General features: G+C 45.6%; 1 protein-coding gene across 4 annotated transcripts in view; it reads right to left on the reverse strand.

The window, feature by feature from the left end:
* Positions 1 to 16,785, reverse strand: part of dgcr2 (DiGeorge syndrome critical region gene 2) — a 38,966-nt gene that overhangs the window by 12,609 nt on the left and 9,572 nt on the right. For 2 of the 4 annotated variants that reach the window (XM_078553752.1, XM_078553748.1), the window contains exons 3-8: positions 16,475 to 16,597; positions 6,829 to 6,954; positions 3,980 to 4,190; positions 2,472 to 2,554; positions 2,075 to 2,257; positions 295 to 498 (exon numbers count right to left, since the gene is read on the reverse strand). In XM_078553752.1, coding sequence (XP_078409878.1) covers positions 295 to 498; positions 2,075 to 2,257; positions 2,472 to 2,554; positions 3,980 to 4,190; positions 6,829 to 6,954; positions 16,475 to 16,597 — 930 coding nt within the window. The remainder of the gene's footprint in view (positions 1 to 294; positions 499 to 2,074; positions 2,258 to 2,471; positions 2,555 to 3,979; positions 4,191 to 6,828; positions 6,955 to 16,474; positions 16,598 to 16,785) is intronic. The other 2 variants (XM_078553749.1, XM_078553750.1) reach the window with 2 other exon arrangements.

Consider the following 16,785-nt stretch of genomic DNA (forward strand, 5'->3'; position numbering starts at 1 on the left):
AAAGTCAGCTTTGCATGGATCCCCCTTGAACACATCTGCTCTGTCTGGTTTATAAATAGATTGTGGCACATGACAAATCCCGCCTGGGAATTTGCATCTCATTGTGACCCACCCAAAGAATGTGGAGCTTCTCACCTCGCTCGCTCCTTCCTTTCCACCAACAATCTTCAGGCTTTTAACCCTAGTCAGTGCTCCCCTGCTTCATTCGAGAACCTGTATTCACTCAACAATCATGCCTACATGTTTGAACAATGGAGCACGGGACATGTCAGCGTCGCTCCTGGCCTGCTTTACCTGGGTCGAGGCAGGTGAATTTGCAGCATTCTTTCGGGTCCTTCTCGTAGTGCTGACAGCCCTGGGGCCGCTCACAAAGGGCTGCCACACACATTTCAGGCTCACCGTTGTGGCAGGTGCAGCTCAAACATGGGTCATTGCCCTTTGGAGTGAAGTATTTGCCTTCGTCCACTACGTTATCTTTTATATCCACACAGGTTTGACCTAGAACGCAAACATATAGTTAGATGCAGATTCTCATGAAGAGGCTGTAACTCTGTCAGGCAAACAGCACTGTTCAACATTGTCCCAAGTTCCCCTCCCACATGAAAATTACATGAGCCATGTAAGAGGTTTGATGGAAAAGGCACTGTGCTCAGATACAATTCTACAGTTTTAGCTGAACAGACATTGAGCTCCCAGTTCAGTTGCAACCACCAAGAACACTAGCCCCCATCAGTTAGTTATAGGATCACGCAGGAGCAGGTGGGGCGGGTGTGTGTGTGTGTATGTGCGTGCGCACGCACATGTTGGGAAGGCTTGAAGCATCAAGAAAATGTTAAAAAGTCTTAAGGTACAGCTTAAAAACTGCTAACTCAAAATGACAAGCCAAATAAAACACATTACATACTATTTATTTTAGTGCGATATCCATTGTTTGCTATATATGGGTTCACACAGTGGTCGTTGCATTCAGAATCATATTATTGAAGGAAGTTCTCCACTCTCCAAATTCACATCCGCTTGCCCAGACAGTTCAAGTGCTTCAAGTTTTTTGTTTCAACTTTGGTAACCTCTCTAATCCTTGTAATGTCAACTGCAATCACATTCTGATTACTGGTACTCAAAGCCTCACCTTTTTGGAGATTTGATCATCCCTACGATTCAGTCCAATCCAGAATGTTTACCTTCCCTCATTTGCTCATTTACATTAACTCTAGAAATCTTTTCCCTGTCTCACTCACTGGTTCTTATTGGTTAAGTTGAAATCTGCATGTTGAATATCACACTTGTTACTAACAGTTCACATACAAGCTCCCTCTTACATTGTCGATCCAGGACATCAGATCCTTCACTTGTCTTCTCAGAAGACAGCACACCAATAGATTCCCTGGGTCTGATTTACAAAGAATTCTAATTGTAAACTCAATAATGAAATCCCAATTCCACAACTTGTTTTCTTTCTCTTTTTCCTGCTTCCTTGACAAGCTGCTGGATTTCCCCATTGCAAGAGTGAACCTCGACAGGGGCCGGAGAACATACAGATGGCCCCAATTGCCCTGCCACAGCCCTGACGACCAGCCCCACAGCCCCCTTTTCAGAGTGCCTGCACCTGTACATGGGAGGTTGACCAGGAACACATGACCCGATGAGGAACTGTACCACGGACCTGGGATAAATACCAACTGGTGATGGACTGTGCAACACTGACTCAGAATAAACCACCCCCTCCTAGGGTCCCAGGGACTGAGCCACCATGACCTTAAGTGTTCACTGATCTTAGCTGTGGTATACGTAGGGAGCTACTTGAGCCTTTCAGCTAAGGAGAAAATAAAAATAAAGTAGTTGTGGATTATCAAGTGACCCTTCCTGCTTGAGAGACTGGACAAATTGAACTCATACTTGGAAACAAAATTTCAGCACGAGGAGGAGGAGGAGAGGTTTATTTGCAGCCGAGGTCCAGTGCCCTCCCATAAGATAATACTGTAGTTATAATCCCAAGACTGTGTATGAAGAAATGTTAGGATTTTGAGAGCACCTGGCAGGTAGATAAACGGATTGCCCCGAAGAGTGTACTCACTTCTCTTGCAAAGAAATGCTGACTTTTCATTGCAGTTCTCTGCATACCAGCTGTGTAAGCCATGGTGCCGCAGGCTGGGGAAGTGGGAGCATTGCAGCTGAGCACATAATACGTTTTCCTGCTCAGAGATGGTCATCCCAAAAAACGTTACCTTCTCTGGGGGAAGGAACACTTCTGTGGAACCTAAAGAGCAAAATCAAAACAGTACTTAAGCCTGCAAAATGCAATCTGCATTGTGATGCCTTGGGCATGGGGATTGGGCCATGACGACTCGTGGGGCGGAGGGGATGACGACCAAGGGTGGTGGACACGGCAACTGGGGGCTGGGAGGGGGCCACGACGACGCTGGGGGGTGCAGGGGGACAGCAGAAAGCAATTGCTCCTCCAGCATACTTACTACTCTTGTAGGCTACTTCCCACTGCCCCTGGAGTGAGGTGTGACTTCGGTTGGTCACCATGTATTGATAACCAACCCAGAATCTGGAAAACAAAGAATGTTGCAGATGGAGAAGGAATGCATTACCTCCTATCTGGTAATGAAAGGCTGGTTCACAAGCTTGAGGTTGATGGAGTAGGAGGTCAGTGTGAGCTTGGATAAGGGGTGGAATGGGGCTGACTATTGCTCTCCAGAGAGCCTGCACAAAGTCAATGCATCAAATGGCCTTCCTCCGTGTTGTAATGACCAGGATTGTATAACAGCTCATAGCAGCACCAAAGCAGTCTATGGCCAAATACAACAAGATCTGGACAATATCCAGGCTTGGGCTGACAAGTGGCAAGTAACATTTGCACCACACAAGTGCCAGGCAATAATCATCTCCAACAAGAGAGAATCTAACCATCGCCCCTTGACATTTAATGGCATTACCATTACTGAATCCCCCACTATCAACATCCCGGGGGTTACCATTGACCAGAAACTGAACTGGATGAGCCATAAAAATACCGTGGCTACATGAGCAGGTCAGAAGCTAGGAATTCTGCAGCGAGTAACTCACTTCCTGACTCCCCAAAGCCTGTTCACCACCTAAAAGGCACAATGAGTACAGCTCCCACAACACTCGAGAAACTTGACACCATCTAGGGCAAAGCAGCTCGCTTGATTGGCACCCCATCCACAAACATTCACTCCCTCCACCACCAATGCAATGTGGCAGCAGTGTGTATCATCTACAAGATGCACTGCAGTAATTCACCAAGGCTCTTTAGACAGCACCTTCCAAACTCACGACCATGGTCATCAAGAAGGACAAGGGCAGCAGGTAGATGGGAAAACCACCACCTGGAAATTCCCCTCCAAGTCACTCACCATCCTGACTTGAAAATATACCGCCGTTCCTTCACTGTCGCTGGAACTCTCTTCCGAACAGCATTGTGGGTGTATCCACACCACATGGACTGCAGCGGTTCAAGAAGGCAGCTCACCTCCACTTTCTCATGGCAATAAATGCTGGCCCAGCCAGTGAAGCCCACATTCCATGGATGAATAAAAAAAGCACTGGCTAGAAACCAGCTTCACACCACTGCCCCTTAACCCCTCCACCGAAGACCCCAACTCACACCGCAGTTTAAAGCCCCATCCCAGTCCACTCCCACACTTGGCCGCCCCTTCCTCCACATACCCCCCATTCATCCTCTCTCCTCCCTATATCCACCCATCCACCCCACCGCCGCCTCTTCCCCCGCCACGTTCACCCTGTCTATCCCACCGCTTACCCACTCTGACCTTGGCCCTCAACTGCTCCCGCCTTTTTCTTGCCCTTCTTTCACTGCCCTGACCCATTCAACTTTACCCCCACCTCTCTCCTCCACCTTCCCCTCACACTCGCATTTCTTGTCCCTCATTCTACCCCCTTCCCCCCATAACCTCTCCTTTGCCCTACACTTTCTGTCATCCAGTCTTACCTGCGCTGGTCCTTGCGGCTCACTGGCTGTTCCTCCAGATCCCATTCTTCTGCCAGTATGAATCGCAGCTCCTGATCAGTCGTGAAGGTGGCCAGTGATCCATTCACTTGCTGACATGTCTGGACAGCATCCCAATAATTCTCGCTGTTCAGATACACTCGGTAACAGCTCGCTGTCCCTTCATAGTGATGCCAGCCTGTAGGGCATTTCCCTATCAACAAAGAGAGGCTCAGTTTGTCTGGCTGTTGTGTGACACCAAAATGGAGAGGCATGCAGTACACATAATTCCGCAAGGGTGCAGCTATTCACATGAGAAACACACTGCAGCATTTCAGCTCAGGATGCCATTTAGCCCAGTGAGTCTCTATCAGCTTTTTGAAACAGCAATGAAGTTAGTCCCACTACCCCACTCAATCCCCTATTCCCTGAATTTTTTCTCCTTCAATTATTTATCCAATTCCCTTCTGAAGGCTAACATGGAATCTCTATCCATCACCGCATCACGCAGTGCATTTCAAATCCTAATCACTCACTGTGTAAAAGCATGTTACCAACCCTTAACCATTGAAATCCATTTCCCTTCATTTAATCTATCTAAACATTCATGTTTTAAATAACTATCAAATCATCTCTTATCCTTTTCTGCTCTAAGGAGTACTAGTCCACAATTGCATTATTGTACAGACTGGCCCGGCCCGCCCGCCGCCTAGCGCCGGGCCACAGGCCCGCCCGCCGCCGCCTAGCGTCGGGCCACAGGCCCACCTGCCGCCGCTTAGCGCTGGGCCACAGGCCCATCTGCCGGTGTCTAACACAGGGGTACAGTACTAGAAGTATAAATCAGATAGTAAGAATTTCTATAGATATTTAAAGAAGAGTAGTTCAAGTGAACGTTGCCCTAAAGAAAGTGAGTCTGGGGAATTAATAATGGAACATAAAGAGGTGGCAGATGAGTTGAACAGCTATTTTGCATCGGTCTTCACAATAAAGGATACAAGCAACATCCCAGAAATAGCTATAAATCAGAAAATGGAATGAAGGGAGAAACTCAGGAAAATTACAATCACCAGAGGAGTGGTACTGAGCAAATTGTTGGGGCTGCGGGCTGACAAGTCCCCAAGTCCCTAGGACTTTATCCTAGAGTCTTGAAAATAAGTGGCTAGTGAGCTAGTTGGTGCATTGGTTTAAATTTTCTAAAGTTCCCTCGATTTGGAGAAGGTTCCATTAGATTGGAAAATAGCAAGGGAGGGAGACAGAAAACAGGAAACTACAAGCCAGTTAGCTTAACATCCATTAAAGGGAAAATGTTAGAATCTATTATTAAAGATGTTATAACAGAGTACTTAGATAAATTCAAGGCAATCAGGCACAGCCAACTTGGTGTTGTGGGAGGGAAATCATGTTTAACCAATTTATTGGAGTTCTTTGAAGAAGTAACTTGTGCTGTGGATAAAGGGGGAAACGGGGGACGTACTGTACTTAGATTTCCAGAGAGCATTTGATAAGGTGCCACATCAAAAGGTTATTGTGGAAAATGAAAGCTTATGATGTAGGGGTTAACATATTGGCACGGATAGAAGATTGGCTAGCTAACAGGAAACAGTTAGAATAAATGGGTCTTTTTCTGGGTGGCAAGATGTAATGAGTGGTGTGCCACGGGGGCCTCAACTTTTTACAATTTATATAAATGACTCGGATGAAGGGACTGAAGGGATGGTTGCTAAATTTGCTGATGATGCAAAGGTGGGTAGGGAAGTAAGTTGTGAAGAGGATGTAAGGGACTTGGATATGTTAAGTGTGTGACCAAAGTTCTGGCAAATGGAGTATAATTTAGGAAAATGTGAAATTGTCCATTTTGGCAGGAAAAATATAAAGGAAGCTTATTATATAAATGGTGAGAGATTGCAAAGCTCAGAGATGTGCAGGGATCTGGGTGTCCTAGTGCATGAATTGCAAAAAGTTAGTCAGCAGGTACAGCAGGTAATTAGGAAAGCTAATAGAATGTTATTTATTGCAAGTGAAATTGAATACAAAAGAAGGGAGATTATGCTTCAGTTATACAGAGCACTAGTGAGATCACATCTGGAGTACTGTGTACAGTACTGGTCTCCGTATTTAAAGGATGGATGTAAATGTGTTGGAAGCAGTTCAGAGAAGGTTCACCACATTAATACCTGGAATAGAGGGTTGTCTTACGAGGAAAGGTTGGACAGGCTAGGCTTGTATCTGGAGTTTAGAAGAGTAAGAAGCAACTTGAATGAAACATATAAGATTATGAGGGTCTTGACAGGGTGATGTGGAAAGGATGTTTCCTCTTGTGGAAGAATCTAGAACTAGGAGTCACGGGGGTTCAGGCCTATCACTATAACACTGGGATACAGTGCTGGTAAGGACAGGTCGGTCACTGTATAACACTGGGTTATAGTGTTGTTGCATGGTCTGTCACCATATAACACTGAGGAACAGCACAGTTGCGTGCTGGCCTGTTGCTGTATAACACGGGTAAACCGTCCCCCAGTGAGAGTCAGCACCTTCAGGAACTGTAACCCAGTGAGTGTCAGTGCCTTCAGGAACTGTACCACATTGAGAGTCAGCATCTTCAGAACTGTAACCCAGTGAGAGTGAGCACCTTCAGGAACTGTCCCCTAGTGAGAGACAGCACTTATGACTTGAGAAATAATAGGTAGGAAGATGACAACATTTCAACATTGAATTGAAGTTGAATGACTCGCAAAGCCCAGACTAGTACTGAGTGGACACCTCCCTATTACCAGCGAAATAGTAAGAGCCCCCCACATGCATGGATTTTGAAGGGCTAGGTCACAAGCATATGTGATGGAACAGTAACCTACGGGTGAAATGAAATGGCTGGCCCACGTTGACAGGGTAGAAGCGGGTGTCCTCAGCTCCTCTGCCACGCCCATGTTTCAAGTCCACTGTTTCCTTCACATGGTGTACCTGGTGATCGCCAATTACACCTACCAGGAAAAATAGGCACTAGGTGAAATTAGAGCAACTGCTCTCACCACCTCTACTACCAAACAGCATTTCATTTATCTAATGCCTTTCATGTAGCAAAGCATCCCTATGTGCTTCAACAGGAGTAACATAAAACAAGATGAGATCACAGAGTTAGGCTGAAAGGAGAGTATTAAACATGGAAAGTTTGGTCAAGTGGCAAAGAAGTTTAGGCAGGGATTTCAGAGTTTAACGTCTAAGTTGCTGAATGCAATGGTGGAGCAATTAAAATTGGAATGTGCATGAGGCAGAATTGGAGGAGCACAGATGTCTTTGAGGGCTGTGGAACTGGAAGAGATTACACAGAAAGAGAGGGGCAATGCCATGGAGGGATTTGAAAAGTATAAAAATTTTAGGTGGTGCCTAACCGGGAGCCGACATAGATCAGAGATACACAGGAGACATAGGTAATGGGATATGCTGCGAGTAAGGACACAGGCAGACGAACTTCAGATAACCTTTAGTTTATGTCGGGTAGAAAATGGGAGGTTGGGCAGGAAAGTGTTGGAATACTCAGGTCTAGAGGTAACCAAAGCATTAGGTGATCTCTGGGATGAAGGAGTTGTCTTATGAGGAAAAGTTGAGCCAATGCTCATTGGAGTTTAGAAGAATGAGAGATAATCTTATTGAAAAATAAGATTCTGAGGGATAAAAACAAAAAATGAGGAGTCGAAACGTCAACTCTTTTCTTGTCGCCGATGCTGCCAGACCTGCTGAGTTTTTCCAGGTAATTCTGTTTTTGTTTAAGATTCTGAGGGAGTTTGACAGGTTAGATGCTGGGAGGATATTTACTCATTTGGGGGAATCTAGAACTAGGGGGCACAATTTCAAAATAAGGGGTCCAGACTTAAGACAGATGAGGAGGAATTCCTTGGAGGGGGGGGGGTAGCGTGTGTGCGTGGGGGCGCCCACGTGCGACAGGGGCCTGTGCAACTGTTCTCTGGTCAAAGAGACAGAACCCGTGGAAATTTAAGTACACTGAATGATTCACCCTGACATGGCTGGGGAAACAAATTTCTGGAGTGGGCCTTGCTGCTTTAATCAGTTCTGGAATTCTCAGCCGACAGAGGGGAGTGGTTTAGATGAACACTGGATGTTACAACTCAGCAATACAGGGAGATGCAAGCTTGTCGGAAGCTACGACTAACTTTGGACTGCTTCCTCTAAAGAATGCAATTCTGCAGAGAGTGTGCTGTTAATGTCAAAAAAGCAGCCTGGGGTTTTAGAGTGTGTTAAAATTCTAATAAGAATGTCTTTCCTGAAGTTTAGCGTTAATATCTTACAATGTGAAATCTTGCCTTGTGATCCTTTGAGTTGGTCACTTGGAACTCAGATCTCTTTAAAAGTTATTTGTCCCCATGGGGATCATAACACACTTGCTTTGGTTATTCAGGAACTTTAACTTGAAGAAATCTTTAGTTTTTTCACTTGAGAAAAAAATAGACTGGATAGATTTAAGAAGCAATTTGATAGATGGCTTCTCCTTAATTTGACTGGATGGCTTTAACATCCTTTATTTGACTAGCATGCACAGCAGCAAATAATTGGCAAAATGTGGCTAGAATCACAATGCACAAGGCCATTAATCTGTCAGTAAGCTGCCAGTTCTTTGAAAGGACTATCTAAATGGTCCCACTCCCTTGCTCTTATTCTGGGGCCCTGCAAAATTTTCAGGCCATGCATTCAGATCTGAACTCCATAAAAGACATTTTTCCTCATTTCATGTCTGTTTATTTTGCCAATCACCTTAAGTGTGCGTCCTTCAGCCGCCGATTCTTCTGCCACTGGAAACAGTTTCTCTTTACTTACTCAAAACTGTTCATGAGTTGAAGCACCCTTATCAAATCCTCTCAATGTTCTCTGCATGAAGAACAGCCCTTTCTTCTTCAGTCTCTCCACATATATTAAGTGCCTCATTTTGGTCCAGTAAATCTCCTCTGCAGCTTCTCTAAAGCCTAGACATCCTTCATAAACTGCAACCTCCCAGCAGTAGTTACTGAAGATTACCACTCCAAGACTAGCTGTGTCTCTAGCAAACTATTCCATTACAATGGCAATAATAGCATCTATATGGCAATGTGAAAAATTGCTTAATTGTCTATCCACAACAAAGGCAAATCCAATCTGACCAATTACTGTGACATCAGCTTACTTTCAATCATCAGCAAAGTAACTGAAAGGATCGTCACCAGCTCCTTCCTATTCACAAATAACCTGCTCACCGGTGCTCAGTTTGGGGTCCACCAGGACCACCTAGCTCCAAACACAGAGAAGTGCTGAATTTCAGGGGGAAGGTGAGAGTGATTGCACCTGCATTTACAGTCAGCATCAAGCAGCCTAACAAAACTGAAATCAATGAGAATAAGGGAGAAAAATCCACTGGATGGAGTGATACCTAGCACATCTCAACCCCATGACATTGCTGCAAGAGCTCCTCAGGGCAATGTCTCAGGTCCAACCACCTTCCCTTAATCATATGGTCAGAAATGGAGATGCTCACTGATGATTGCAGTGCACAGTTCCATTCGCAATTCCTCAGAAAATGAAACATTCCATGTCAAAATGCAGGAGGATATGGACAACATCCAGGTTTGTGGTACTCAGTGACTAGTAAAATTTGTGCCAGACAAATGTCAGGCAATGATCATCAACAATGAGACACAGTCTGACTACCATAAATTGCAACATAAGTCACCCATGGTATAAGATGATCCCATTTTTCTGGCCCCAAATACCATGTTTTTGCATTTATTCAGCATATATTTTGCATATATTCAGGGAGAGGCAGTGGCGTAGTGGTATCGTGATTGGGCTGGTAATCTAGAGACCACGGCAGATGGTGGAATTTGAATTTAATAAAAGATCTGAAATTAAAGGTACCATGAAACCACTGTCGATTGTCATAAAAACCCATCTGGTTCACTAATGTCCTTTAGGAAAGGAAATCCGCTATCCTCACATGACTCCAGATCCACAGTAATACCCTCTGAAATGGCCTAACAAGACACTCACTGGTATCAAACCACTGAAAAATCAAAAAGGTGGAATGAAACCGGACCATCGTCCAGCATCAACCTAGGCACCAGAAATGACAATGGCAAGCTCAGCCCTGTCGACCCTGCAAACTCCTCCATAGTAACATCCAGAGCTTTGTGCCAAAACTGGGAGAGCTGTCTCACAGGCTAGTCAAGCAACAGCATGACAGTCATCCTCTCGGAATCATACCCTTACAGATAATATCCCAGACACCACCATCACCATCCCTGGGTATTGTCCTGTCCCATTGGCAGGACAGGCCCAGCAGAGGTGGCAGCACAGTGGTTGCCCTGGGAGTCCACAACAGCAGGTCAAACATGGGCAAAGAAACCTCCTGCTGATTACCACGTACCGCCCTCCCTCAGCTGTTGAACACCACTTGTAGGAAGCACTGAGGGTGGGAAGGGCGCAGAATGTACTCTGGATGGGGGGCTTCAATGCCCATCACCAAGAGTAGCTCCGGTAGCACCATCATAGACAGAGCTGGCTAAGTCCTAAAGGACATAGCTGCTAAACTGGGGTCTGTGGCAGGTGGTGAGGGAACCAACAAAGAGGGAAAACCATACTTGGCCTCATCCTCACCAACCTTTTATTAAAATTCATTCATGGGATGTGGGCGTTGCTGCCTAGGCCAGCATTTATTGCCCATCCCTAATTACCCTTGTTCAAAGGCATTTAAGAGTCAACCACATTGCTGTGGGCGTGGAGTCACATGTAGGTCAGCCTAGATAAGGACGACAGATTTCCTTCCCTAAGTGAATTAGTGAACCAGATGGGTTTTTACAACAATCGACAATGGTTTCATGTGCATCATTAGACTTTTAATTCCAGATTTTTATTGAATTCAAATTCCACCATCTACTCTGGCAGGATTCGAACCCAGGTCCCCAGAGCATTATGCTGGGTTTCTGGATTACTAGTCCAGCGACAAAACCACAATGCTACCTGCCTGCTGCAGATGCATCCATCCATGACCGTATCGGTTGGAGTGACCAACACACAGTCATGTGGAGACGAAGTCCCGCCTTCACAGAGGATACCCTCCATCGTGTTGTGTGGCATTACCACCATTCTAAATGGGATAGATCTTGAACAGATCTAGCAACTCAAGACTGGGCGTCCATGAGGCACTGTGGGCCATTAACAGCAGCAGAATTGTACTCACCCATTATCTGTAACCTCATGGCCCGGCATATCCCCAACTCTACCATTACCACCAAGCCAGGGGATCAACCCTGGTTCAATGAGGAGTGCAGGAGAGCATGCCAGGGGCAGCACCAAGCATGCCTAAAAATGAGGTGTCAACCTAGGTGAAGCTACAACACAGCCAAACAGCATAAGCAGCAAGTGATAGACAGAGCTAAGTGATTCCACACCAACAGCTCAGGTCGTGAATGATGGTAGAAAATTAAACAACTCACTGGAGGAGACGGCTCCACAAATATCCCCATCCTCAATGATGGGGGAGCCCAGCGCAGCAGTGCAAAAGATAAGGCTGAAGCATTCACAACAATCTTCAGCCAGAAGTGCCAAGTGGATGATCCATCTCGGCCTCCTCCGGAGGTCCCCAGCATCACAGATGTCTTCAGCCAATTCGATTCACTCCACATGATATCAAGAAACGGCTGAAGGCACTGGATATTGCAAAGGCTATGGGCACTGACAATATTCTGGCAATTGTACTGAAGACTTGTGCTCCACAACATGCTGTTCCAGTACAGCTACAACGCTGGCATCTGCCCGGCTATGCGGAAAATTGCCCAGGGATGTCCTGTACACAAAAAGCAAGACAAACCTAACCCAGCCAATTACTGCCCCATCAGTCTACTCTCGATCATCAGTAAAGTAATGGAAGAGATCATCAAAAGTGCTATCAAGCGGAACTTGCTCATCAATAACCTGCTCATTGACGCTGTTGCATCCTGTATCCTGGTTTGTTGGGACTGAAGGATCCGGGTTGCATGCTTATTTCGGGGTGACTGAGCTGGTACCAAGGCAGAGAAGATCAGTAGACCATTCTTAGAAGAAACACGTTCTGTTTATTTACAAAAGGAACTCAGCAGCTACACTTGCGTGCTTACAACTCAAAACTCTGTCTTTACTCTAGAGTACTGACTACACAGGTAGCATGCTACTCTGCTATTGGGTACCAAGATCATCTGATCTTCCATTACAACACTTGTCTTAAAGGTATATCACACATCAGTTTACTACAGATGCTCAGTTTGGGTTCCGCCAGTGTCACTCAGCTTCTGACCTCATTACAGCCTTGGTTCAAACATGGATAAAAGAGCTGAACTCACGAGGTGAGGTGAGAGTGACTATCCTTGACATCACGGCAGCATTTGACTGCATGTGGCATTGAGGAACCATAGCAAAACTAGAATCAATGGGAATCAGGGGGAAAACTCTCCACTGGTTGGAGTCATACCTAGCACAAAGGAAGGTCAATCATCTCAGTTCCAGAACATCACTGCAGGAGTTCCTCGGGGTAGTGTCGTAGGCCCAACCATCTTCAGCTGCTTCACCAATGATCTTCCTTCCATCATAAGGTCAGAAGTGGGGATGCTCACTGATGATTGCACAGTGTTGAGCACTATTCACAACTCCTCAAATACTGAAGCAGTCCATGTCCAAATGCAGCAGGACCTGGACAATATCCAGGCTTGGGCTAACAAGTGGCAAGTAACACTCACACCACACAAGTGCCAGGCAATGACCATCTCCAACAAGAGAGAATCTAACCATGGTCCCATGACATTTGATGGCATTCTGAATCCCCCACTAATCAACATCCTCAGGGTTACCATTGACCAGAAACTGAACTGGACTAGCCATATCAATATTGTGGCAACAAGAGCAGGTCAGTGGCTAGGAATCCTGAGGCAAGTAACTCACCTCCTGACTCCTCAAAGCCTGTTCACCATCTACAAGATACAAGTCAGGAGATGAGTGCAGCTCCAACAACACCCAAGAAACTTGACACCATCAAGGACAAACAGCCCGTTTGATTGGCACCACATCCACAAACATTCACTCCCTCCACCACCGACACACAGTAGCAGCAGTGTGTACCATCTACAAGATGCACTGAAGGAGCACACCAAGGCTCCTTCAGCAGCACCTTCCAAACCCATGACTGCTACCATATAGAAGGACAAGGGCAGCAGATAGATGGGAACACCATCACCTGGAAGTTCTCCTCCAAGTCACTCACCAACTTGACTTGGAAATATATCGCTGTTCCTTCACTGTCACCGGGTTAAAATCCTGGAACTCCCTCCTTAACAGCACTGCAGGTGTACCTACACCACATGGGCTGCAACGGTTCAAGAAGGCAGCTCACCACCATCTTCTCAAGGGCAATTAGGGATGGGCAATAAATGCTGGCCCAGCCAGTGAAGCGCACATCCGTAAATGAATTTAAAGTCAATTTCCCTTTTCAGCCAAGACATTCTATATCTGCATTAATAGTCGGCCTCAATTTTACACCCTAAGTTCTAAGTCAGGATGGTGAGTGACTTGGAGGGGAACTTGCAGGTGGCGTTCCCATGCATCTATTACCTTTGTTCTTTGAGATGTGGAGATCGCAGATTTGGAAGGTGATGCTGATGGAGCCTTTGAAAGTTGCTGCAGCATAGCTTGTATATGGTACATACAACTGCCACTGTGTGCCTGTGGCGGAAGGAGTGGTGGTGGACGGGGTACCAATCACGCGGGCTGCTTTGTCCAGGATAGAGTTAAGCTTACATGTTGGTGGAGCTGCACCCATCCAGGCAAGTTGAGAACATTCCATCACACTCCTGACCTGGGCCTTGTAGATGGCATTCAGGCTTTGGAGAATGAGGTGGTGTGTTGCTTGCCACACGTTTTGCTGGTGTATGTACATCATGCTTCAACAAATGGAGGCAAGATGTCATCATCCATGAGCTAAGGTTGCCTGCCCTGCAATCTGGAAAGTCTTTGTTCATCACCTAAATACAATTCCAAATTCCCATTTCATATCAAATTCTAACTATTTGATGTAATGAAACAGAAATCAGACAGGCATATACAGTTTAGCTAAGTTAGGAAAAGGCCAAACAAGTCTGCATGGCTGATCTTTCTCTTCTCGTTGCCTCCCTAGTCCTCACCAACCACCACATGAAATTTAAAACGTCTGCACTCCACTGGCTATTGCCCTTATTCCCAAGTACAGGAGGCAACCATGGGCCTGTTCTTGGCCTTGTTTCTGGCTGCTACCATAATTTTCCTTTTCCATTTTTTTCTCCTGGGCCTCGCCTAGGAAGATGTTGAAAGTTTCAGCTGAACAGATCGTCGTCTAGGATAATTGCTCCAGCTCCTCCAATAGCAGTTTCCCTACCCCCTACCTTTACTGCTCACCCAATCACAGATATTGTCTCTGGAGCTGGAACAGCAAACGTCGGGGAGGCACAAAATCTGTGATTGGAGGAGCAGCTCCTCCCAGGTTCTGTCCACCATGCTCGCTCACTACTCCTCCAATCAAGCTGCATGTTGTTTTCTCACTCTCTGCACCTGTGTTTCCAACTGTTCAACCCAGCCCAGAGGAGTCATACGTACGGAATTATTGTACAGGGGTGACCTTTCTTGAATCTGCCACCCCCTTCTTTACTTTTTCCACAGGCTACTGGCGGCATTGAGGATGAATGTGCCCCCCATGCATTTTGAATAAGCAAGTGGGGATGGGGGAAATTTGGCGCATACTACTTGGTCAATTACTTCCATTGTCCCAGCAGTGTCCAAAGCCAATACAGCACGTAGACTGTCCCCAATTGACAGGCTACTCAGACAATGACTATTGTTGTTCTGGCACGCTCCAAAGCAGCCAATCAGTGGGATCAAACAGGAGGGGAACAAAACCTGTACTGGATTCCTAACATGTGCAGCAAATGATTATGGAAAGGGGCAGATGGGCGCCAGAAAAACATTGGAAAAAGACTGGAATTCCGTCTGAAGTCAGAAAATTCTCATCTCTGCCTTTAAAAAATTCCATGACTTTGCAATGATTTTGGGCCATTTTTTATTTCCGTGACTTTTCCATGTTTTCCATGACGCACAAGAATACTGGCTGGCAGCTACAGGCATAACAGCAGCCATCAACACCAAGTCTTGGAGTTCTGATTGTACAAGGCAAAGAAATAAGGAATGCAGACGTTTCAGAATCAGAATTGTTACAGCGCATAAGGAGGTCATTTGGCCCATCATGCCTGTGCCGGCTCTCCGAATGATCAATTCACCTAGTTCCAATCCCCTGCCTTCTCCCCATAACCCTGCACATTCTTCCTTTCCAATAACAGTCTAATTCCCTTCTGAATGATTCGATTGAACCTGCCTCCGCCACACTCTCAGACAGTGCATTCCAGGTCCTAACCACTCGCTGAGTGAAAAATCTTTTCCTCGTGGTGCTTTTGCCAATGACTTTAAATCTGTGCCCTCTTGCTCTCGATCCTTTCACGAGTGGGAACAGTTTCTCCCCATTTACGCTGTCCAGACTCTTCATTATTTTGAATACTTCTTTCAAATCTCCTCTCAGCCTTCTTTTCTCCAAGGAAAACAGTCCTAAATTCTCCAATCTATCTTCATAACTGAAGTTCCTCATCCCTGGAACCATTCTTGCGAAACTTTTCTGCACTCTCTCCAATGCCTTCACACCCTTCCTAAAGTGCAGCACCCAGAACTGGACGCAAACTAGTGGCCAAACTAGTGCCTTATACAAGTTCAACATAATCTCCTTCTTCCTATTCTCCATGCCCCTATTAATAAAGCCTAGGACACTGTATGCTTTATTAACTGCTCTCTCAACCTGTCCTGCCACCTTCAATGATTTATGCACAGATACACTGAGGCTTCGCTGCTCCAGCACCCCTTTTAGAATTGCACCCTTTATATTGTCTCTCTATGTCCTTCCTAGCAAAATGAATCTCTTGACATTTCACACTTCCATCCATTGCACTAACTTGTCTATGACCTTTTGAAGCTCTACACTATCCTCCTCAGAGCTCATAATGCTTCTAAGTTTCACATCATCCATAAACTTTAAAATTGTGCCCTGTATACCAAGGTCTATGTCATTAATATATATCAGGAAAAGCAAATGTCCCAACTCTGACCCCTGGGGAACTCCACTACAAACATCCCTCCAGCCTGAAAAACATCCATTAATCAGTATTTAATTTTCTGTCATTCAGCCAATTTCATTTCTATGTTGCTACTAACCCTTTTATTCCATGAGCTATAACTTTACTCAAGTCTGTTGTGCGGCACTGTATCAAATGCCTTTTGGTCAAAGCAGCTCTTAAGCTTCAACTTATTTTGCATTTGTGCGTCTGTAGTCAATGCAACAAGAAAACTATAAAATCATAGGTGAAAGATATTTTCAGATCTGATCACATGCAACACACAATCTCACAGCTTATAGTTCACCTGGACAATCCAGCTCATCGCTGCCATCTTCACAGGTCTGCCAGCCATCGCAGTGCCAGGTTAGAGGAATACACTGAATAGTTCCAGTATTACAAGCAAACTGTCCAGGGGTACAGCGCAGCTCTGTGGAATGTAGGACAACACTCTTATCAAGCAGCAGTCATCCAAATCCTATTGCTGCACTCCTCCCAGTATTTAAGTGAAGTGCAGTCAGAGGTGTTGCTTCACAATAGGCATTTAAATGGTGGGAAGAACTGTAGGGAAGGACCCCCCAATTACCTCTACACACAGTTAGAGAAAGAAAGCCTACA

This window comes from Cetorhinus maximus, chromosome 12, assembly GCF_964194155.1.
Source record: "Cetorhinus maximus chromosome 12, sCetMax3.hap1.1, whole genome shotgun sequence".
Classification (NCBI taxonomy): Eukaryota; Metazoa; Chordata; class Chondrichthyes; order Lamniformes; family Cetorhinidae; genus Cetorhinus; species Cetorhinus maximus.